A 22250-nucleotide genomic window follows, 5' to 3' on the forward strand; every position below is an offset into this window, starting at 1 on the left:
ACTGTAATATATATTTTATTTTATTATTCGTTCATTTTTACTTCACGGAAAATCATTTTGTAATTGCCAATCGCCTTATTAGTTTTTTCCTCCCTCAAATGCAATTCGAGACTTCGATTAATCGATATTCCGATTATCGATACTGTTATCGCCTATAAATAAATAAAAAGACGCACTATAGTACTATAGTATCATGGCGCCAAAATGTTACGTTACGTATGACTGTGAAGAGGCAAGACTTTATATTATTTTTTCGGATAGTGTTTCTTAGGTGTTTATAGATTATTTTATGTAGTAATGAAGGATGAAAAATATTACACAGTATCTTGTAGACACCGTGAAATCTAGTGGAGAAACGAATGATGACGGAAAACAGGAAAAGGAGGCTAATAATGGTTCGAAAGGGAAACGCAACCGTGTTAAAATTAAGATATCACAATCAAAAACGAAAGAGAGGGTATGCGATATCATAGAAAGTAACAACGATATGATAGATAAAACGCCTAGCCCATTTACCAGGCAAAATACTAAAGTCAAAAATTCGCTCGATACGCCGAAAAGATCTCCTGAAAGTCTGAAAAAATTAGAGAGTAAAAGTCTAGATTATTTATCTTTAGATTCCAATGGTGCCTACTGCGACAATAAATATAAGAGACGAAATGGTAAATGTTATTCTGATAGTCCATCGAGAAACAAAAAGAAATCTGAAAAACGATTAAAGGATGAAAAGGGTACTAGCAGTGATACATGTCCTTGTAGTTCAGTGAAGAATAAAGATCGTGATATAGGTTTAATAACTATCGATGATAAAGAAGATAATAACCGTGAAGAGTCCAATGCTTTTCAAATTCTTATGAACCGTAAGAAACAGAGTCAGAGTCTTTCACCGTCAAAGCTTCCACCGCCTGATGAAGCGACTATCAAAAAGTCTGAAGAATATAAAACCAAATTGAAACAGACAAAAGAGAAGTTGACAGCTTTAGCCGACAAGAAAGGATATTCTAAGAGAAAGCTATTAGAGATCGAAGATGGAGAAAAAATAGAACGCACTATTCAAAATCGTATTAAATCTTTTACAAAAGATGGGAAGAAAAATAGTAATGGAGACACAAATGTTGTCATACAAACTCCAATTCAACATTCAAGCAGTTTATTAAATTATTTTAGGTAATGTATATTATTACTAGACTGTGGATCTTTATGGAAAATAAAAACTTTCTATTTGGTACCTTTACATTCCTCTGATGTTTTTGCTGCTTTAAATTGCACCTACTCTACATTGATAAACCCAAAGGTAATATTAATTTCAATATCCTTTTTGTTTCATTTTTTGTATAACAGCAAAGTTCCAGCAAATTCAGCGCATTCGAATATAGCAAACATGTCTACCATTGTGGTCAAGGCTGACGTACACATGGCTGAAAATTCTATTCAACATAGTATATACAGTTCAAGTTCAAAGTGTGGCTCACAATTGAATAGACAAAATAAATTGGATGCAAAGCTTTCCGAAATAGACGATATCAATATTATAAAATCCGAGAACCGTAATGCAACATCTAAGAATAGAAAACACGATCAATGCGGACAAAACAAGCATAGGTGGTCTCTACGGATTAAGCTCCACAATTCCGAAAATGAAAACTGTACGCCAGGTAATTTCAAATTTTCTAACAGCTAAAATCTGTTATCTAGCACATTTATTGCACAGTACATGAAGATACCAAATAAGAGAGTCTCCCACATTGTGGTCGATGGCAATGAACCTTCACACTTTGATCGCTGATTTTTCTATGATATTTTTATACGTAACATTATTCGAATGTACATTGCATTATTATTTAATGTTCTTATGTGTTTTTATAACAGACGAAAGTAGCGACGAGGAATTATTCTCAACACAAAGAAGAACTAAATTAAATACAAGAAGTTCTAAGAAATCTGAAGTAATTAAAAGCATAGATTCAGAAGAGATATCTGTAATAGACGATTGTGTGATTAGTAATGACGGTAAATTGAAAAGAAAAACAGCTGATAAATTGGCTCCTTTGTTCACAAAACGACGAAAACCTGATCCAGATGTCTTAGCGGCTCGTCGCTTATTCTTACAACCAGATATAACTGATACGAGTAAAAGCATAGATCGAAAAGTAACAACTGTAAACGGTACTATACCGTTTCCAATTCTGAGTCATGTTACACAATTGAGTAACTCGCAAGTAAGTTGCACCGAAACGAACGGTTTTCATATTCCAGGAAAGCTTTGTACCAAATACATTCCTGTCATAAATGTAAGCGACTATAAGTCTACAATGGACTTTTCCGAAGTAAAATTAAAACCATCGAAAAACAAAAAAGCAAAAATTCCAGATATATTAACGGAAATCGAAAAGTTCTATACGGACGCAAGAAAAATGTGGAGTGCTGTTTCACTAGTTTCCAAAGGGCAACCTAGCAGCCCTAATAAAACAGTATCGCCGAGAACGCGAGCAAAGAGAAGCAAACTTCTCGGAGAAGGGAAAATAATAGAAGAGAAGAATACAGAAAATCAATTTGAGAACCGCAGTTGGCCGTACAAATACAGGCCAACAACCGTCGAGGAAGTTGTTGGCAACGAAGAGGCCGCTACAAAATTAAGAGAATGGTTAATTGGATGGAAAGCGTCATTTAGAAGCGAGGATAACAGTAGCGGGGATGAATTCTATTCCTCCGATAGTACTTCCTCGAGGATTCAAGAGAATAATCAAGTAGCCGTACTGTTAGGACCACATGGAAGCGGCAAAACCGCCAGCGTGTATGCGGTAGCAGAAGAATTTGGTTACACGTTAGTATCGAATATTATAATGATCTGAAAGTTGATTAAATGTATGTCCTTTAACTTTGTCTTTGTTTCGCTTAGCGTGTTAGAGGTAAATGCATCGTCTAGGAGAACTGGCAAAATACTTTTAAAAGAACTGGAAGAAGCGACTAAATCGCATCGAATTAAGAAAAATCCAAACGCGTCTACGTTATTCAATTTAATTTCCGATGAAATTCTACCAAAGAAAATACCGCAAAACTCTCTGGTTCTTATAAAAGATATTGATCTCGTGTTTGAAGAAGACGAAGGCTTTATTTCCGCTACTTATCAATTAGCATCGAATACAAAGCGTCCGATTGTAATGACGTGTAGGGACGTTTGTCCCCACTTGGCTAAAATAGCACCGCAACAAAATCGAATTTACTTTCAACAAGTGGGTGGCAACAGAGTTGTTGCTTTGTTACAATTGATTTCATTAGCAGAAACTGGCTACAGTATTCCAACCGACTATGTAAAGGTAAGTATCGTTAATATACAAATTAATCTTAAGCTATAATATTATATTACAACATATGTTTTCCTGTTTGCAGCAACTGGTACAAATAGGAGATTTGCGTAAAGCTATACTCCAATTACAATACTTGATGCTATCTAATCCAACGCACGTTGCGAAACCATCTATCATTTTGAAGAATTTATTTTGGCAGAATATGGGACATAACTTGTATAAACCAGCGATCAAAGCAAGCAAGAAACAGAAAGCGAAAAAGATTGCAGACAGTAAAGCAACAAATTTCGGGAAACACGTATTGAATGATGTGGCAAATAAACTGAATAACATTGTTTTGCTATCTTCTTTAATCGATTTAGGAGACTCGGCTTTAAATTTGTCCGAAATAAAAATGCAACCTTGTCTATCTTTGATTGAAAGTACTGCTTCATATTCGGCGTCGAACAGTATATCCCTTGATATAGCCGAATGGCTTAGTGAAAAAGTTGTATATGACGGTCAATTAAATGGTTGTGATGGAACTTCATATCAAAATAGTATCGCGTTAAAGAGACAGCTGAACAAGGGAATAAATTCAGCATTGTCGCACGCCACATCTTTGTTGTATGATCGTCAAATTCTATCTACAGATTATCTTCCGTGTTTAAGAACGATATGCAGAGCAGAAGAATCTAGGATTAGTATGAATAATAAAAGAGGAAATCGATTTTTCCACTATCTACATAGTTTAAAGGGACCATCGATGTCGCTGAAGCCAAACATTTTATCAGCAGCATGTAAAGTAATGCGCGACGTAGCGGACAATGATGCAAATGAAACAATTACTTAGGCTAACAATTAATCTTTTTTTTACTGCTACCATGTAGCATTTAAGAACTTCGAAATTTATAGTAAAAATATTGTTTAAATATATGTCTCTTATCAAATATATGGAAGATATTTCGCACGTTCATATACACATGTGCATAGTTTACTCATATATTTAATACCTTGTAACGAATAGTTTTTTTCAGAACTGATGCCTATATAAAAAAGTATTGTACAAATTTGTATTATAGTATTTTTAGTGTTTATGGAAATGACGATCAACAATAATCTCGAAGTTCTCTACAAAATATAATAAACATATATATTTATTATAAATTTGTTTTATTCTTTTCAAGTAAATGTAGTTTCCATACAATGATTAAATCTTTATATGATGCAGTTTGCGATTTAATTCTTCAAATTTGAGAATTTTTCGAATGAAGAAGTCACCGTAACGATGGGCTACCTTTGTGTCCGCGATATGAATCATATCATGATCAATGTAAAAGTCCAACTGTAATAATATACATTATAAAATTAATGCTTTTTGTATATTCTCTGGTAATATTAAATACTAACTACTAAATAAATTATGGACATATTACCTCCGAGCCAGATTGGAATTTGCCCTGTAATCCGGATGCACCTTTTGTCCAGACAATATTCTTCATCTTATGTTTGAAACAGAGCAAGTGAATGGTCAACGCGCTCACCTCTTTATTTAAATCCCAACTTTCGTCGGGTCTGGTGTTACTACACATGAACGTTGCCAATTTACTTAATGGTAGAGTAGTATACAGCTTTAAATACGAACGAATTGTCGGTAGCATTTTCTGTTGGACAACCTCGTCCATGAAGACTTGAGTTTGGTGCTTGATAGCTTCTCGAACATAGTCTTCGTTCGGATTGTCAGGATTCGGTGGAGTGAGAGATAAGAATTTTGGACACGCAAATAAAAAGCACGATTCGAATTCTGCTAAATCTCCGTACTGCATCTTGTACATTTTCTCGTGATAATTTTTATCGCGTAGTGCCTGTTGCAGTCCTTCATCGATGCATTGAGGATGAAGAACAAGACAGATCGCTAACAAATGATACATTTGTTCTGTTTGCTTATTAATCTGATCGTTCTGATAACTTCTTGTCGCGAACAATTGTTTTGTTCTTTGAATATATAATAAAATTCCAGAAAATGTCCTGATTGCGTCAGCATATCTGCGCATCATCATGTAAGCGAAACCAACATAATACGCTGTTGATATTTGACAACCAGGTACATGGGAGTATGCGCTTTTCTTATAAAGCTCCACATTTTCCAAAACTTTAATTGCTTGGTAGTAATCTCCCAAAAGAGAATGCAAACGCAACAGACCGACAAGAGAAAAGTATCCAAGCATTTTATACAAAGAATGTCTTCCGAATACTCCAGCAACCGAATCGGGATCTCCTCCGCTTGCGTACACCTCCAATTGGCTTTTAATTTTTGATTTGTCAACCAAATAATGCAAAACATTTAAAACGCAAAGAACATCCCATATTTTGTGGTGCGCGTTTAAATGTTCAATCTCTTCTGGTGTTTTATTCGATAAATTAGCACGGTACTGTGTGAAAGATTGAAATTGGTACACAAATTCGTCGATCAATTCCCATAACCATTGATCGGGTAATTCCAACTGAACCGGTGTCTCGGGATGCAATATGTAATTAAACAAATCACAGTAGTTATAAAATGAATTGAGACGTTGCTCTAGCGTCGGTCCTTGCATTCGAGCATAAATATGACGATAGTAAAGCTCTTTGTAGAGAGTAAGGAATACTGGATCATTGTCGACAATTGGTGCAATCGCTTGAGCATCTGGCCAAGAACACTTATCGAACAGTTGTTCTGAAAGTTTCGGGAACGACACTTCGTAAAGGTTCTGTATCTCGAATATCATTCCCTCATTTATACAATTGCGCAAGAATACTAGGAAACTTCGTACAGCCTCGGGTACCTGGCGAAAACTCAATCTGTCATACTGGTCGCTATGAACGTCTACCTGCCCATAATCATCATATGTATCATACTGAAAATTGTTCAGGCGTTAATTTGTATAAACAAAAAATGATAAAAATAATATCAAGTTGTTATTAAATACCTCGTTGTAATCGTCGTACATGGTGATTCAGTGCAGTCAAATTTGTATCAATAAAATTCGTAAACCTACACGGTACTGGAGTAAAGATACAAAAGCTAACCAAGAAGGGTTAGAAAACGTCCACGGCCCACGAGAGTAGTTTAGTCATAGACTATCGCTATTTATGATTCACTTTCTACATACCCGCAAGTGCCCGTAACCCGTATTCCCACTAACGTAAATATATATAGATGCTGTGCATATATAGAAAATATAACCATAAACTAATCACCCAGCACAACTCACGATGGTAAACAACAGCTGAATTCTCGTTCTGTGCGCAATCCATTTTGTGTCCAATTATACATGTCCGCAATTCGTATTCTGTGCATCTCTGAGTTCACTCGATTTTATAGTTTATGGTAGATATCATATGACATGCCATAGAAATTATAAAATATATTGCACACAGAGAGGATATTTACACAGATACATTGTATATATATATAGACACAACGCACACCTGCTTACTGCTTATGTGTGTTATATTACATAGATTGTTACGCACACTGTAAGGACGGTGTGCATCTTTTTCACGTAAATGTAAATTTACTGATAGTTTAAATACAGAATGGGTATATTAGAGAAAATATCAGAAATCGAAAAAGAAATTGCTAGAACCCAGAAAAACAAAGGTTTGTACATATTTGAAAGTATAATGTTTCATTTTTCTTAACCATATTTTGAAACACTTTGTATTCGCCTATCTCTTTATGACACATGTAAAAATTTTAAAAATAACCCAAAAATTCGCAAACATTTTTCCAACGAACAATTTCGAACAGAATTTAAGAGGATTTTCCTCAATATCTAGAATGTAAACGAAGTTTTATCCTAATCTATTCGTGATTATTAATTACAATATATTGAATATACCGGTAACAATATTGCGATGTTTATTATGGTAATAATTACGAAATTTATTTGTTTATGAATTAATAATTAATGCGTTTAGTTTATAAGTACAATGGTAATCCAAGTAGACATTAATTAATAAGTTTATTATATTGTAAAAGTAACCTTGTATAATGAATATAAAATTATACCAATTCTAATCAACTAATACGTTAACTTTCAGCTACCGAATATCATTTAGGATTACTAAAAGCGAAACTCGCAAAGTATAGATCACAGCTTTTAGAACCAGGAAAGAAATCCGAGAAGGGTGAAGGATTCGATGTGTTAAAGTCAGGAGATGCGAGAGTAGCTTTAATAGGTTTCCCATCTGTGGGAAAATCTACTTTGCTGAGCACATTGACTCATACAGAATCGGAAGCAGCATCTTATGAATTCACTACGTTAACTTGTATTCCTGGTGTTATAGAATATAAAGGAGCTAATATCCAACTCCTTGATCTTCCTGGTATAATTGAGGGTGCGGCGCAGGTAATTATAACATTGAGCTTTACGTGAACCATAAAATTATATAACAATTAAAATACTAGATTTACTGAACTTTCATGCTTTCGAACGAATATTTTAGGGCAAAGGAAGAGGTAGACAGGTGATTGCTGTTGCTAGAACAGCGGATTTAGTTCTTATGATGCTGGATGCAACCAAGCAAGATGTACAAAGGCATCTGTTAGAGAAGGAATTAGAATCAGTTGGTATACGGTTAAATAAGAAGAAACCAAACATTTATTTTAAAGTAAAGAAGGGAGGTGGATTGGCCTTCAATTCGACATGTCCATTGACGAAAGTAGACGAGAAACTAGTTCAAATGATTCTGCATGAATATAAAATATTCAACGCGGAAGTTTTATTTCGTGAAGATTGTAGTGCCGACGAGTTAATCGACGTAATTAACGCTAACAGAGTATATTTGCCATGCCTCTATGTACATAACAAAATAGATCAAATATCGATAGAAGAAGTGGACAGAATTGCTAGGCAACCTAATAGTGTAGTAGTTAGGTAAAATTTTCGAATGTATTTATTCGTCTTTTTTGTAAAAAAGGAAGTTCCAAATTTCTAATACGATTCTGTTTGCAGTTGTAATATGAAATTGAATCTGGATTTCCTACTTGAAACACTCTGGGAATATTTATCTTTAATAAGGGTATACACGAAAAAACCTGGACAACCACCCGATTTCGATGACGGTTTAATATTGCGAAAAGGTGTAACCGTCGAACACGTTTGTCATGCTATTCATCGCACGCTTGCACAGCAATTTAAATATGCTCTTGTTTGGGTAGGATATTCCTTTATTAAATAACAAATTATGTTATTTATGTTTCTTAGATGAGGTATTATATTTTTCTATATCTTTCAGGGTACAAGTACGAAGTATTCACCTCAAAGAGTAGGAGTGCAGCATGTCATGCACGACGAAGATGTTATTCAAGTAGTTAAAAAATAAATCTTGCAATGTCATATATACATATATATATAAAATTATATATGTATATATAATCTACAAATGATTGAGAGTGGTAAAGTTAATCTTTACAGTTCCCTTAAAATTTTATACGCGATTGCTTAAAGAATATTCATATTTAAAATCGTTTCAATCTTTCATTTGTATAAGATGAATATAAACACTCAAACTGTACATTTTCAACAATATAAAATTTAGATTTTGTTTATGCAAACTATGTAGTGTAATAAACCATCATTATACATACAGTATTTTGTATATCGAGACAATTCTTTCCATTTTGTAATTTAATAAACAATATTAAAACTTCGAAAAATTTGTGTGTAGAGTATTAAGACTTCTTTATTTAATGCTATGATTTAGAAGAGATATATGTATGTACACTGTTCAGTATGCACGTTTTATTGTAGCTGTTGATCAATGGAAAAATAATTATATTGTAACATATACGGGTATCACGGTTATAACTATAGCACAACACATATATTATCTATTCGAGATAAGACCGAAGTAAAATACAACAAAGTCGCGTGACTTTATCAGGAATGTAACTTCCAGATTATTTTTAGCTCAGATTAACGAATAATCTACCTTTTTATAACTAAATATGTAATACTATTGTTACTCTTGTCTCTGAACTTGTATCCATACAATCGATGCAATTCGTTTCCAACCAAGGTTTTTAAACATTTTTTCAGATGATAAATTGTTCTCGACAATAAACAAAGTCACCGAAATATCTTGCATACCGAGACTTTTCGCTAGAGCGGACGAAACTGTTTTTGCATAACCCTTTCTTTTATGCTGCTCCAAAGTTTGCACCATGCCCAGTCCATGCCAATCGTTGTGCAGTATCCAAGAAACCAAAGTATCGTCTTTTTTCAAATATAATCCTACCCCGCTATTCCTTTCTATAATTGTACCCAAGAACCTTGTAGTTTCCTCAGGGTGTTCCAAACTTCTATGTGGCCATTCAGAATGTACAAGATGAACATCCAATTTATCTAAAGTTTTTAAATAACATTCTTCCGGCACACTAACAGAAAAATAAAACAATTAATAATATGTATATTATTTTGATTTGATTGAAAACGATGCTTACCAAACTTCTAATTCTGCACATTCCTTTGCAGTTTGAAAATAATAATTACCCGGTGTTACAGATTTGCTTCCTAAACTGATGGCATTTTTAAGGTATTCTACCGCAGAATATACTACAGGCATAAAAGACTCGTGTACACCGGCAAGAAAAACGTCTTCTTTCCAATTTATAACATTGGTTTCTGTTAACGCTTTATATAATAGTGTATCATTTGGTTCTAGTGTGAATGGTACCACTATGTATATAGTAAACTAAACAAATCATAAAAGAACAATAAATTGTCTATTTATATATACAGTTGAATGCATTTCACATTCGTGCGTCATATGATTACCCTGGATAGTCCAATAAATGTACCCTTCTCCAAATCACCACTTGGGCAATAAATATCAATTAATATGTTAGGTTCCTTTTCTTTCCATCTAATTGCATTTTCAATCCAATAGTAATACTGTAAGAAAATCGAAACTTGATCAATAACAATATAAGAGACAAAGATATATGAAATGTGTATTCTGTAACGAGATAAAAATATTTCATGTGAACAATACATTGAATATTTGTCTTCTGATACAAAGTAATGTACATAAAGCACATTGTTGATACAATAATCCACAATTAAATTATATTAACAATGCACTTGATGAGAAAATGTATTTAAATAGTCAGATTGCAAATATTTCTGTAAATGTATACATAATCCACCGCATACTGATTTTACCTATTTATGTATATTACACCTATAGGTTATTCAATTAAAACTTACGTATCCAAAAGTTGGCCAATTACGCTTTGTTTTACTTTGAAGAAGTCGCCACTTTTTAAAGGGCAGGGGCTGCAAAATATCGGTGGTAAGAGCTTCCTCTAACATTGTGTAATACACACCTAAATTCAATATACACAACCAATTCAGGAAGCTACAATGTACTTATAATTATGGTGTGTTCCACATAATGTGACTAAGCATCTCTCTTATCAGTTTGAACGTATCATTGTTAGGAGAATACAAATAATTAAACGAATTGAAGTGTTTATCTACCCCATTCTTGCCACTGAAAAACTTGAAATTATGCTTATGTCACGCTACTCTATGGTCATGATTGTTCAAATTTAGTGCCAAGTAAGTAGACAAATCTTGTTCTATTTTATCTCCACGTTATGAGAGACAAAGACGTTACGTATTACGCTATATAGGCAGATGACTCATGACGAATAAAATCGTTGATTTACTGTACGGAAAGGTGATTTTTTTGACAAAGTCCAACTTCTCCTTTGTTCGACAGCAGATTTTCTCTAAAACAAAACACTCGTGATCTGCATTCAGTGTTTTAATTTCTGGAAATATATCACAATATTCGGTTCATACTTTCTACGCGTTTCTTATAAAATGTACAATAGCGGGTTTATAAATTATTAACCATATTATACCACTGTTTTCAGACGTTCATTACAAATGAAACAGTAAATGAGTATTTTATACTTTAATGTACATAGTGATGTCTATCTACACTCTACACTATCGCATCTATTATACTTATGTATATATGTATAAATTAAAGTACAAGTTCGGGAAACAGGCTTATCACAATTTGATCTAAAAGAACATACGCAATGTGTTTGTTAAGTTGTGCATTTTGCAAAGAATTTACGACAGAATCCATTAGTTCAGTCCACGGCTTGTAGAATCCTATTAACCAGTACGGTAGTAAACCATACAATCCTTTTTTCGCGGTCTCGCAACTGTTCTCGCAGTTTCCTTGAGAAAATCTTTCTTTCATACGATTCTTATCACCCATGGCTTTCGTGTGCAGCAAGTTTATTACGGCAGCTGCACGGCCGCTGTTCAATATTCTCGTCAAGGCGTTGTAAAGCAAAATATTGACGAGCGGATCTACCTTTGTACGAGTTGAGAAAGCGAACATCCAAACAGCTCGCGTGACCACCGAAGGTACGTTCAGTAATTTGTCCACTAGAGCGAATGACAAAAAATTCAATGTTTACTGTGCAAAATGTTAGAAAATAAGTTGTAGTGAAATTTGTAGAGAATTTTTACCTGCGTCTGCGACACAGAAACAAGTCCCCTTCACGTGAGAACGTTTCGCCGAAGGAAAGGGTAAAGTCTTTCGTAAATCGGCGTCTAAATTCAAATTGTCGCCGAATACTCCATCGGAGAGGTCGCGGTGGCCCTTTTCCTCTGTTTTAGCATCGTCCATCTCGCTCGGAAATTCAATTGCAACATCGGTATAATCGTTCTTGATGTTGGTGGACGCCAAAAACGTAGTCATAAATTTGTCGAGATTCTGACCCTTTTCTTTCCGCAATTTGTACGCCACATTCTGATATATTATCCCGATATCCGGCGTGCTATAATTCGTGAAGTACGGTTTCAAATTCGGCATCGTCAGAAAATTGTACAGTAACTCGCTACTTCTGAGCACTGGTTTTGAAAGTAATTTGTCCAAGAAGTCCTCGTACCGCTGGCTGTTCAGCGTATGAGAAGAATGAGGATTCTTTCGCGACGGCAACGGCGAGTCGCTTAACTCCTTTTCACCGTGGAACTCGATTAATCGTGTGCGCAAAGCGTAAAAGTCTTGATCACGACGTAAAACCGTCCAAGACTTCCCTTCGGCTACGTTATGCACGGATATCATGTGAAGCGGTTGAGTGTCTCCGGATTCGGTGTGCGGAATACTAACTCGCCATGTTGTTAAATCTCTCGGGAAAGCATTGTTCGGACATTTAATTTCATTGTACGAGCGTAGCGGATAATCGATCTCTTCGCCTTGGTAGATATCTTGATAAGGCATTCCATCGATTGTCGATGCTCGTAAAATTCCTTCGATCTTTTGAAAGTGATTACCAATTTTCGCTGATACATTTGCAGATCCACTGACGACACTGTAAGTAAACGTTACTTATTATCTTACAAAAATCTTACCAACCAATCTTCCAGTACTAATTTGCTCACCTTGCACGCGATGATTGTTTAGTGCGACTCACTGTTGGGCATCCGCATAACAAAGCATAAAGCTGAAATAGCAAATATTTTCAATAATTTTGGAAGAAACGGCAAAAATACTGCTAATTTACCTACCTGATAACTGTGATGAAACGACGTCAAGCAAGTGGATTCTAACAATGCGTGTGCCTCTTGATGCGCTTGGTAAAATGGTCGCGACGTTCTTAATTCTTCGATTTTCTTTGAACTTTTCTCAAGAACTGAAAGCATTATCAGATGCATTACATTACAAGACTTTAGAGAGGAAGTTAAACGCAAAGTAGAATGTACGATTTACCTTGTTGTATTCCCATTGATATTTCTTTTGGTAAATGTAAATATTCTGGTCCATCAGGATCAAGATACGTTGAATACATGTTTTGTATATCAATGTATAAGCTATTTTCAGCGTCTGCACTTATCTCCGGATTTAACATTCTTTTGCTCAGGTCATCTGGAAATAGATAATGTATTAGAATCAATTTTGTAATCGAAACAAATAAAATATATTGAATCGGTGCTCACCGATATCTAAACAAAATTGTAAAAGATTCATAGGCCCAGTTTCTTTCACGTGTTGTATAAACATATATAACAATCGAGCATCGTTCAAGATTTCGTCCAACGAAGGTTTTAGATGATTGTACGCAAAGTTTGGCGTAACCAAATTGGTCATCCAACATTGCAACATCTGTACATTCAATGTATCTACGTGATTAGACATTGTTGTGTCCTGATGTGTTGCTAGCATTACTAATGTATTTATGTTTTCTGGATCAGCGATTGCATCTATCGCAGGCAATAAAATCCAGTTTGATAAAATTTCACGGAGAATCACCTGAAAAATTTGTAATCAAACTTCGTCTGTCATTTTCTTCTTTGTAAAAGAACATTTTCAAGGAGTGCACAAACCAGCATGTTACTATATATAAAACAAATAATGTTATTCGAAGGCGCAAGGACTAGAAATTATGTCTCACCTTGTTGTTAGTAGATACGTGTACAGCAGGAAGTAAGTGCGGTAGAATTGCAATGACCAAGCCTCTAAGATAATTTAGTTCAGCTTTTCGCGAGTAAGCCGCCGGATGAATTTCGTGACCCAGATATTTAATCACATGGTCACGGAAATGCAACGCGTTGTACGACTTTTGAGAATTCGCGCTCAACACTTTCCAATCTTGAGAGTGTTGCAGAAGCAATGGTATTAGTTGACAGAAAACGACATTGGCTACATCTGTACGCAACAAACGAATCACTAGATTTTTCGTTGCGGTAGCTGTAGCCAAACGAAGTTGCTGCACAAAAGCTTCGTTGGTGGAGAAATCCGAATACCATGCGCAAACATACTTTTTCAATACATCTTCGAGAAGCTGGGAACAGAAATTATACGCGTCTATCGGGAAATAAGTGAAAAATTCTGTTGAGTCTCTCTTAAGGTGGTAGACTTTCGTGTCCAGGATTGCAAGGATCCAGGATGTGCCTTCTCATTTCTCGATAATGCAAAAATTGAGTTTTTCAATGGTGTTTTACGAGGCATAATTTGCTTTATTCGGCAGCATGTAGCTGTCGCAGCTTCATGCTTTCGAATAATTCAAATTACTTTAATTACATCGTAAATGTAAATCATAAACATTTATCTAGCGCTTTTGACTACTGAAAAACAAGAAATGAGAAGGCACATCCAGCACCCTTGCAATCCTGGAAATGAGACTATCCCCTTAATCGCTAATACAATGATAGAAGTTTTAATACTTGTTCCAGAGCATGGTCGAAGTCCTTTGGTACTTTCACTTTAGTCGAGTGTGGTAATAGCTTGTGCCTCTTACAGTCGTTGCTATTACAAACCCTACAAGGTTCTTTATCTTCGTACATTGGTTTTAGGGTACCACAGATAGCATTGCACTTGACCAGTATCATACTAATGTATTGCAATATGTGAAGTCCGTAAAAAGTACTTATCATGTACAAGCAACCCATAACGATTACCCAAATAATACTAAAAAAAATATAGAAACTTATAAATTTATATTCGAACTATTAAATATAAATATCTACATGTATTTATACACAATTACTCACCTTTTAAATACGATTAAAATAAATGCAATTAGCGTAAGTACTATTCCTGGAATTACTATATTACAAACATAAAAATCTTGTACTTTGTCAGTAGTGAAAAATGCCATGGTAGCGTCGATTCTCCTGATTCGAACTCAATTACTGTTCATACTCTGTACAACATAATAAAAGAATAATAACGTTTCAAACATAAATATGTATTATGCCACATTTGATAACACTTCGATGCATTGTACCACGTGACATTGTGTATAGAAAATACATACATACATACATGTACATACATTTACGTACGTGATTATATTTGTATGTATTTATATAAATAGGCGTATATTTAGGTCTTCTGACGCATATTCGTTTGTATATAAATAAGTACATAATCGAAAAAATAATCGTCCATTTTAAAATGAACACATAAATAGGACTGGTACTCTCGTAACGGGAAATATACTTGTAAATGAAAATTTCGAATAAGACTTTTGACAGGGAAGCATTCATGCACGTGCATGCTGGTGACACTGCAATTTACATCACTACATCACAAAATATCGTGACCAATAATAGTTCGCAGTTTGTCTGGATAAGCACAGATAGATTTTCAGTATGCCATCCTAAGTATTTTTAAGAGACAATGTACCAATCATAAAATAGCTTTTTTTAGCTCTCGTTCGTGCCCTAAAAAATGAAACAATTTCAACGGGAAAGTGGGGAAAGCATTGAAATATTACGTTTTATTCGAGCACAAATGATTCTTGCCGTTTTCGCCATAAGACACAATTCTAATTTCGGCAAGAATCATTTGTTCCGTTCAAGTGTCAGTATTGCGCCATTACACGTAGCGGCAAAACGTTCAAATTGTTGATTAAAAGTTATCGACAGCACGGATTTGCACGCTATCGCCATCCAGCGGGAAAAACTATAAATAATCGGCTACAAACTTGGACGTTTTGTCACTACGGGGGGAATGGCGCTATATTTAAATTTTAAACGACAATAGCGCATGCGCGAGATAACCTGGCCAATATCTCATCACTGATTGGCTATCGAAAAACGTCAAAATTTCGCCTGAATGTGAACAATCATTATGTATGATTGTGCCTCTCTCTATTGCTCTCTATTAGCAACGTGAATTGCTTGTCTTCACACGTGTTGTCTGTATGTAAATAGTGTTTTCATTCTAGATAATGATCAACGGTGTACAGCTGACTGAGTTTAACAATTAAGGATGAGAAGGTTAACGTGGCATTCGATTTCGTATTTTTATACTAATAACAATAAAGATACTTCCTAATTCATATAGACTTGTTAAATATCTACAAAAAATATATATATATATATATTCGATGGTAGTCAAAACACAGTTACCAAATAATAATTTTTCAATCAAATCGAAGCTACAAGAAAGAGCAGAAATGTTATATTACCGAGGAACTTTTGAAAAACGAAAGAACGCCTGAGACGCACGAAGACCGTAGTGGATAAAGCGAACAATAATTATAATGAGACCTGGAACGATGTTCGATAGCCGTGAAATTGGGAAACGAATACGTCGCTTAGTCGACGGGAATTATTCGTACCGCAAGATTCTAATTCTCATTATCATTTGCGGCGGTGTACTACTTTATTTTGGTCCACCTTTTGCACAGTGGTTGTTCTCTTCGACGGGAGAATCGATACAAGGTAATTTCGATTTATCCTAATTTTTTGTTCGCCTCGGGAACAAAATTGTAATTACAGAAAATATCTGGTGGTTGTCAGATTGATAAGACTGTTTATTTTTTAGCATTCGAAGATTATTGTATGAACGAAAGACTGGCTCCGTTTAGGTCTGAAGCTGACGACTATAATGTGAACATACTACATAAACCGCCAAGGGAAAATGAGCATCAATATTTGCCATATATTGGCAATGGAATTTTTGGAGTACCTATTGTATCCGAAGCTTGGACATATATTAAGCAAGGACGAGCATTGTCATTACCGATACAATGGCAACCGTTAATCACGCATCCTTTGCCCAGTGACAATCTTCATACAGAAGCTACCGTTACCGATTTTATAAATGGAGTTGTTTATCAGTATCAGTGTCTCAGGGACAAGTACTACACAGAATTTCAATATTATGCTCACAGAGTATTTGACACAATAATGGTTCAAGATGTGAAAATTGTAAATCCGTTTTCACTCTTGCAAAACGTACCATTGAAGCCTCAAGTATCTACACACTGGAGCAACGCTCGAATAGAATTAACCAAGTAATTAATACAATTAATACATAGCATCAACGAACTATCGATTTAACAGACCAAGAAAAAGAAATGGTTCTATTCCATTTTGGAAGAGTATGGTAAATTTGGCGTCTGTTAAATTTATAGTTTACCGAATTTATATGTGTACGTGTATTGGATAAATAATGAATTCGTGATATCGATCAAAAGTGTTAAGAATATATATTTATATGTCCAGAATTCAAGTAGACGATTTTATACACGAGTATAACTTAATTTCTGGTTTTGTTCCACTGCCTAATTCAAATAAGATCGTCGCTGTTTCGATACTTTACAAAGTTCCACCGAGAATGATACAAGTTAAAGCAAGAAGTACTGTAAAATTAAAGTACATGACGAGTATACAGTACAGCGAACCTGTATTGATGGAGGACTACCATACTCAGTACGAAATAACAAAAAAAAAAGCTATAGAGGTTTGTATAAATACTAAGATGTAACAATATTCGCGCAAACATCTTGTAGTTTATTATAATTCGTTCCAGGCAATGAAGACAGTACTAAAAAATCAACGAAATTTGAAAGCCGATCATAGTAACCTTTGGCAAAGTTATTGGTACACGAGTCTCAGAATAAGTGATTCTAAAGCCGACGGTGCTATTAACGGTTACAAAATAAATTCCACCGTTTATTATGTGCTATCTCAAATTTCAAAGGGCACGCCGGACATAGAGAAAAGTCTGGCCATGAATGAAGGTTGTTATCGCGGACATCATACTTTGTGAGTAAAGCATCATTTTGCAAACGCTTCTTTGTAGAATTTATATCTTATTGTGATGTTTCAGAGATGCACCACGATTATGGAAAGACACCTCCACCATTGTTGGTGTGAATAGTGTCGTGGAAGCATGGTTAATTACTCTAGAGAAACAAGGATGCCATCATTTAATGACCGGCGACCCATTGGCAGTACAGCAAGCAATTGTTTTGAGCCTTGGCAGTCTACGATTTAGCAATCAGCATCTTGAATTTAATACTGATCCACAGTATCTCCATCGAGATTATTTATTCAGGTATTATTACAGCATCTAAATCAAACACATGTCGATTATACAGAAAGAATATAAATCGAGAATTTAGAATAGACTTTAACCAATTTTATTATTGTACATTGTTATTAATAATTGTACAAGTACAAACTGTGTTGTGTAAAATTTTTTCTCTTCTTTCTGATTTTAGGAGGCTCAGTTACGGTAATGTAACTCATTTAAATATATCGGTGACAGTCGGAGAAGATAATCGTGCAGTTTTAGGAGTGGCTTTGGACAAAAGCGACAGCGTATATTTCGGCTGCGATGCAGGCTGTTTGGACGCGCCTGTCTCTCTAAGTCAATCTTATACAAACTTTCCTGTAAAATTAACAAAGCCGTTTACATCCATATTATACATAACGTCTGATCATCAACACATGCAAGACCTGCGGAATGCGTTGCATGTTCACGCGGTAGACGATGGTCAGTACGAAAGCCATTTGTCTTATTTATGAAATCTATACAACTATATGTTTAATAACGTCGGCTTGTTTGTAGCTCCAGCACACGATCACGTTGTGATGGCTTTACATAAACATGGTCACCAGCTGGGCGGGCTGCCAACACTTTTTTGGATCAGTATAAGTTTCCTTATAATTATATTTCACTTGTTCCTTTGTAAACTTATTATCAATGAATATTATGGTCATCAAGATAAACAGAAAGTCAGATACAGTAAGCTGTGATTACTGCATCCAGCTATTAACATATTGTGCATATGTATATAATTGTCATACTTATAGTATAATAATCATACTTAAATAGTAAATAAGCTTTATAAAATTTTTCTCCTGGAGAATTTCATTTACCCTGTTGATCTGCGTTACTAAAGCTCTTTCGGACAAAATCTTGCATCCTGTTGCGCTTTACCAAGGCCAACAACCATTTCGCGCTTCTATACGAGAAAAAGAGAACCATAAGTTCGGTTATCTCTGTAATTCTCAGCGGCTCTTCATCGTTGCAACAGGACATCGTTTGTATGCTGTAGTCAATTAATTGTTTGCATTAATTCGATTCATAGTTGCAAGCCATTGAAAGGCAATTAAATTATAGTCATATATTTATCAAATAATTTATTAATAATTTCTTTATAATGGTGTCACAACGTCGTGCATAGCATATCTCCATGTCCATGCTCTGGCAATTTCGTCAAACCTTTCACGATCGTTCAAATACATTTCACCCAGTTCTGGTTCCATGCAAACCTATATGTGGCATGTATATATTATTAATGAGATGCTTACCGTAACATTGTTTTCTATTATTACATGAGGATCGCCAAACCGAGAATTCAGAAAATTATTATACAGGGTGGACCAATAAGAACTAGTAAGACATTCCAAGTGTTAATTCTTATCGGACTACCTTGTATAGTAAAAATAATTTTTTAAATTCTGGTAGTTAGGAATTTTCCCTTGTTAGCAAAGGGAGACATAATATACCTGACAATACGGGTCTGTAAGCAAACTCTGTACACTGATCAAAACTTTCGATATCGTCAATGCCAAAGACCAGTTATGATGAATTGAGTCTATACCAACATCGCCATGCCTAGATACATTCGGATGAAGTATTTTCGTAAGAAATCGTACAATCGGTGGATACAAAGGATAGCTGGAAGAATTTCAAAGATGTATTAGAAAAGGTATATAATATAATGTAATCTATTTTATAGATTCAATTAAGATACCTTCTTGGTACTTGCAAATAAAGATAAAACAAGCCTCCTTCATACGGGCTTCCCACAGGTCCAGTTATGGTAGCCTGCCATTGACAATACATTTGATCCAAAGGTGTAGCTTGGATACCTTCGGGAGGATCTACTCTTAGATTCTTGAGTTCACTGTGTAATCTTTTCCTTCTCCACGAGTTCTCTTCCATTCTCAATTGTCGTGATCTCAAACATATCTGCGCCAAACACGTTCTGCAAGGTGCCGAGGAAGCTAAGAAATCGTATACCTTATACCAATTTTTCACCGATCCGATGGGTTTGTACAATGGCCATCGTAATTTCACATTCTGCTGCCACTGTTGCGGTGTTATATGCGTCGACAACAAACCGTACCATCTGCGACAAACGTTTGCAGCCGACCAAAGACTAACGTCGTCCAAATGCGAGAAAATAGCTAACAACACCTCTGGCGGTAGCCGTTCCACCAGTCCTGGTTCATTGATGGGTTCGTGCTCGATGTGTCTATAATTGGTTAACATCACTAGTCGTTCGGACAAGTTGTACGATCGCGACGATTCTCCCACATTGTCCTGTACTTTGTAATTCCATCGATACTGTTGCTGATAATTTTCTAGTTCTTGAGCTTGCGACGCTGCGTTGTGCAGCTCTTCCTCTACCGCGTTTTGAAAATTTACGGTAGAAGCTTTTTCATTATGATTTTGCGAATGCGTTTCGTCGTTCCCGTTAGCCCTGTCTCGCATCTTATTAGAATGATCATCATGGAAACGAAGCGGATTCCTAGACAAGCCCGCCGCATTCTTAGAACTACTTGTATTTATATTATAAGAAACTCTTTGATAATTTTGCATAGCTGAAATATTTTTGTTTTGCGAGTGAATGCGCGGAGATATATGAGAATTAGGATTAGAAATATTCGGTACGTTTGATACATTTGAGATTGGATTTTGCGGAGAATTCTGTTGTTGCTGACTGGCTCTTCTCTCGTGATTGTAATATAGTTCGGTTGGCTCGTCATTTCCTGAATCTTCATCGTCTGTTTTCTAGAACATTCGAAAGAATGTGAAATTCGCAACAATCAACAATACATAAATAGATATTTCAATTTAACTTCTGTTGTCTGGTAATAACTAGACTGCGGACCTTTATCCAAAATAAAAATTGTCTGCATCGATTGCAAGAACTAGAAACTAAATTGAATGTTACTCCTCCTTCCTGCGGATAAAGATCCGCAGTCTAGTAATAACAAATAAGCATACCTCACTGAAGATGGGAACCGGTAGAGAACCAATGTCATTAGGGAATAGAAATGCGTGACACGTTGGACAAGCTGGTTCCCCAAAACATGGCCCATAATAGCCATTACAGAAACAACAAGCTATCGTCTGAAACGACGAGTATATTGATTAAACTACCAGCATATTGTTCAAAAACACTCAAGACGTTTTCTTAGTAAATGACAGTAATGACTATACTACAATAAATATTGACAGTAGCGACAATAATGATCATAAAAACGGTGAAATGAAAAGAGCTTACCGAGAAAAGAAATTCAGGACAAGGGACGTATTCAATGAACTCGTCTTCCACATTTAAATTTACATTGGAAGCATTAATTTGGAGGGCTTTTTCTCCGCTCTGGTACGAAGAACCATCAACCACTTTGTCCCCAGCCATTTTGGTATTATAATGTTATGCTGTTTTACCAAGGACACAGTGAATTATCCGATAGAGACACACGCTCGTCATATATATTCATTATTTATAATTCGGGATCTATTTCGATCGGTAGCAGTCAGGATTCAAGACATAAACAAGAGCAACAACAACTGCTCTTGTACTGTGATAACGGAATTCGATAGTACTGCAGCCAGGAGAAAAAAACTTGTCCATTCTAGGTCAAACAGTTGAAAGTTCTAACAATATGTTTCGTACTTTCCACCAATCGGGCATCGGCACCGAGGACTTTAAAAGACTACTGCGATATTTAAAATGCGTCTTTCAGTTTTTTCTCTGTACATACACATCGTCCACTTGCTGTTCATTCGCATTATGGACAGCTCGTCACACAACAATGGTGGGCTTGGGTTATCACGTGATCAACATCAACCTTTCATTAGTCCATTTTATTTTAGACAGGAGCGTGTCTATGTGCGCAAAGATTTACGCATTACGCGTAGAATTCATTTCGAGTAATCGAGTGTTTTTCCGAACAAAAAATTGAGTAACGTCTTGTGCGATTAACGATTAACGATTGAACGATTAACACCTACAATTCAAATATTCCATTATACATTACAATCAGGTTGTTTAAAAATTGTTGCGATGCCCATAGTGTTACGCACGTCCCTGCAAAAGTCACGTGGTTCTGTTATGACGGGTCAGTT

The 22250-nt window shown here is 35.5% G+C and overlaps 7 protein-coding genes across 11 annotated transcripts; 3 read left to right on the plus strand and 4 right to left on the minus strand.

Annotated features, from left to right (window-relative positions):
* Window positions 1-175: 175 nt before the first annotated feature.
* On the plus strand, window positions 176-4140 carry Elg1 (enhanced level of genomic instability 1). Its single transcript, XM_076440869.1, has 5 exons — window positions 176-1167; window positions 1342-1655; window positions 1870-2824; window positions 2900-3317; window positions 3391-4140. Exons 1-5 carry the CDS (start codon window positions 305-307, stop codon window positions 4138-4140), a joined length of 3300 nt encoding a protein of 1099 aa, XP_076296984.1. The 5' UTR covers window positions 176-304.
* Window positions 4141-4443: 303 nt separating this feature from the next.
* Eif3l (eukaryotic translation initiation factor 3 subunit L) lies at window positions 4444-6448 on the minus strand. 2 transcript variants are annotated; one of them, XM_076440893.1, is made up of 3 exons: window positions 6257-6448; window positions 4724-6157; window positions 4444-4632 (listed from the first exon to the last, which is right to left on the minus strand). In XM_076440893.1, the coding sequence occupies exons 1-3, from the start codon at window positions 6275-6277 to the stop codon at window positions 4498-4500; spliced, it is 1590 nt and encodes a 529-aa protein (XP_076297008.1). In that variant the 5' UTR covers window positions 6278-6448; the 3' UTR covers window positions 4444-4497. The 2 variants fall into 2 exon arrangements, with proteins under 2 accessions (XP_076297008.1, XP_076297007.1); XM_076440892.1 differs by having other exon boundaries at window positions 4724-6184; window positions 6257-6447.
* Window positions 6449-6718: 270 nt separating this feature from the next.
* On the plus strand, window positions 6719-8711 carry LOC143217116 (developmentally-regulated GTP-binding protein 2). The gene is made up of 5 exons (XM_076440915.1): window positions 6719-6930; window positions 7374-7681; window positions 7779-8209; window positions 8288-8489; window positions 8571-8711. Exons 1-5 carry the CDS (start codon window positions 6867-6869, stop codon window positions 8655-8657), a joined length of 1092 nt encoding a protein of 363 aa, XP_076297030.1. The 5' UTR covers window positions 6719-6866; the 3' UTR covers window positions 8658-8711.
* Window positions 8712-9296: 585 nt separating this feature from the next.
* LOC143217120 (uncharacterized) lies at window positions 9297-10914 on the minus strand. Its single transcript, XM_076440919.1, has 4 exons — window positions 10544-10914; window positions 10112-10228; window positions 9778-10028; window positions 9297-9711 (listed from the first exon to the last, which is right to left on the minus strand). Exons 1-4 carry the CDS (start codon window positions 10646-10648, stop codon window positions 9297-9299), a joined length of 888 nt encoding a protein of 295 aa, XP_076297034.1. The 5' UTR covers window positions 10649-10914.
* Window positions 10915-11080: 166 nt separating this feature from the next.
* On the minus strand, window positions 11081-15508 carry LOC143217094 (sorting nexin-14). 3 transcript variants are annotated; one of them, XM_076440871.1, is made up of 10 exons: window positions 15492-15508; window positions 14855-15006; window positions 14528-14771; window positions 13756-14145; window positions 13301-13613; window positions 13074-13229; window positions 12872-12996; window positions 12746-12807; window positions 11831-12675; window positions 11081-11746 (listed from the first exon to the last, which is right to left on the minus strand). In XM_076440871.1, exons 2-10 carry the CDS (start codon window positions 14959-14961, stop codon window positions 11331-11333), a joined length of 2658 nt encoding a protein of 885 aa, XP_076296986.1. In that variant the 5' UTR covers window positions 14962-15006; window positions 15492-15508; the 3' UTR covers window positions 11081-11330. The 3 variants fall into 3 exon arrangements, with proteins under 3 accessions (XP_076296986.1, XP_076296985.1, XP_076296987.1); XM_076440870.1 differs by lacking the exon at window positions 15492-15508 and adding an exon at window positions 15149-15471; XM_076440872.1 differs by lacking the exons at window positions 13756-14145; window positions 15492-15508 and having other exon boundaries at window positions 14855-15113.
* Window positions 15267-18957, plus strand: LOC143217101 (uncharacterized protein KIAA2013 homolog). Of its 2 annotated transcripts, XM_076440885.1 has the most exons (8): window positions 15267-16087; window positions 16249-16534; window positions 16638-17109; window positions 17321-17558; window positions 17628-17863; window positions 17928-18155; window positions 18322-18596; window positions 18672-18957. In XM_076440885.1, exons 2-8 carry the CDS (start codon window positions 16354-16356, stop codon window positions 18857-18859), a joined length of 1818 nt encoding a protein of 605 aa, XP_076297000.1. In that variant the 5' UTR covers window positions 15267-16087; window positions 16249-16353; the 3' UTR covers window positions 18860-18957. The 2 variants fall into 2 exon arrangements, with proteins under 2 accessions (XP_076297000.1, XP_076296999.1); XM_076440884.1 differs by having other exon boundaries at window positions 15270-16534.
* A 274-nt stretch (window positions 18958-19231) lies between these two features.
* Window positions 19232-22175, minus strand: Morgue (modifier of rpr and grim, ubiquitously expressed). The gene is made up of 5 exons (XM_076440898.1): window positions 21403-22175; window positions 21123-21248; window positions 19864-20906; window positions 19616-19787; window positions 19232-19378 (listed from the first exon to the last, which is right to left on the minus strand). Exons 1-5 carry the CDS (start codon window positions 21538-21540, stop codon window positions 19262-19264), a joined length of 1596 nt encoding a protein of 531 aa, XP_076297013.1. The 5' UTR covers window positions 21541-22175; the 3' UTR covers window positions 19232-19261.
* Between the last annotated feature and the right edge of the window lie 75 nt (window positions 22176-22250).

The sequence above is a fragment of the Lasioglossum baleicum genome, chromosome 16 (genome assembly GCF_051020765.1).
Source record: "Lasioglossum baleicum chromosome 16, iyLasBale1, whole genome shotgun sequence".
Classification (NCBI taxonomy): domain Eukaryota; kingdom Metazoa; phylum Arthropoda; class Insecta; order Hymenoptera; family Halictidae; genus Lasioglossum; species Lasioglossum baleicum.

Coding starts and splice junctions, on each gene's coding strand:
- Morgue (XM_076440898.1), bottom strand. CDS start 21,540: ATGGCTGGGGACAAAGTGGTTGATGGTTCTTCGTACCAGAGCGGAGAA. Junction 19,788..19,863: donor TATTTGCAAGTACCAAGAAG/GTATCTTAATTG, acceptor AAATTCTTCCAG/CTATCCTTTGTATCCACCGA. Junction 19,379..19,615: donor TTACAGACCCGTATTGTCAG/GTATATTATGTC, acceptor TGCCACATATAG/GTTTGCATGGAACCAGAACT.
- LOC143217116 (XM_076440915.1), top strand. CDS start 6,867: ATGGGTATATTAGAGAAAATATCAGAAATCGAAAAAGAAATTGCTAGA. Junction 7,682..7,778: donor TAATTGAGGGTGCGGCGCAG/GTAATTATAACA, acceptor CGAATATTTTAG/GGCAAAGGAAGAGGTAGACA. Junction 8,490..8,570: donor TTAAATATGCTCTTGTTTGG/GTAGGATATTCC, acceptor TATATCTTTCAG/GGTACAAGTACGAAGTATTC.
- Eif3l (XM_076440892.1), bottom strand. CDS start 6,277: ATGTACGACGATTACAACGAG. Junction 6,185..6,256: donor TGTACGACGATTACAACGAG/GTATTTAATAAC, acceptor AACAATTTTCAG/TATGATACATATGATGATTA. Junction 4,633..4,723: donor AATTCCAATCTGGCTCGGAG/GTAATATGTCCA, acceptor ATATTATTACAG/TTGGACTTTTACATTGATCA.
- Elg1 (XM_076440869.1), top strand. CDS start 305: ATGAAAAATATTACACAGTATCTTGTAGACACCGTGAAATCTAGTGGA. Junction 2,825..2,899: donor GCAGAAGAATTTGGTTACAC/GTTAGTATCGAA, acceptor TGTTTCGCTTAG/CGTGTTAGAGGTAAATGCAT. Junction 3,318..3,390: donor TTCCAACCGACTATGTAAAG/GTAAGTATCGTT, acceptor TCCTGTTTGCAG/CAACTGGTACAAATAGGAGA.
- LOC143217094 (XM_076440871.1), bottom strand. CDS start 14,961: ATGGCATTTTTCACTACTGACAAAGTACAAGATTTTTATGTTTGTAAT. Junction 13,614..13,755: donor ACGTATCTACTAACAACAAG/GTGAGACATAAT, acceptor CAAATTTTTCAG/GTGATTCTCCGTGAAATTTT. Junction 13,230..13,300: donor ACAATTTTGTTTAGATATCG/GTGAGCACCGAT, acceptor ATCTATTTCCAG/ATGACCTGAGCAAAAGAATG.
- LOC143217101 (XM_076440885.1), top strand. CDS start 16,354: ATGAGACCTGGAACGATGTTCGATAGCCGTGAAATTGGGAAACGAATA. Junction 17,110..17,320: donor GCTCGAATAGAATTAACCAA/GTAATTAATACA, acceptor TTATATGTCCAG/AATTCAAGTAGACGATTTTA. Junction 17,559..17,627: donor CAAAAAAAAAAGCTATAGAG/GTTTGTATAAAT, acceptor AATTCGTTCCAG/GCAATGAAGACAGTACTAAA.
- LOC143217120 (XM_076440919.1), bottom strand. CDS start 10,648: ATGTTAGAGGAAGCTCTTACCACCGATATTTTGCAGCCCCTGCCCTTT. Junction 10,029..10,111: donor CATTTATTGGACTATCCAGG/GTAATCATATGA, acceptor TGATTTGTTTAG/TTTACTATATACATAGTGGT. Junction 9,712..9,777: donor TGTGCAGAATTAGAAGTTTG/GTAAGCATCGTT, acceptor TTTTTCTGTTAG/TGTGCCGGAAGAATGTTATT.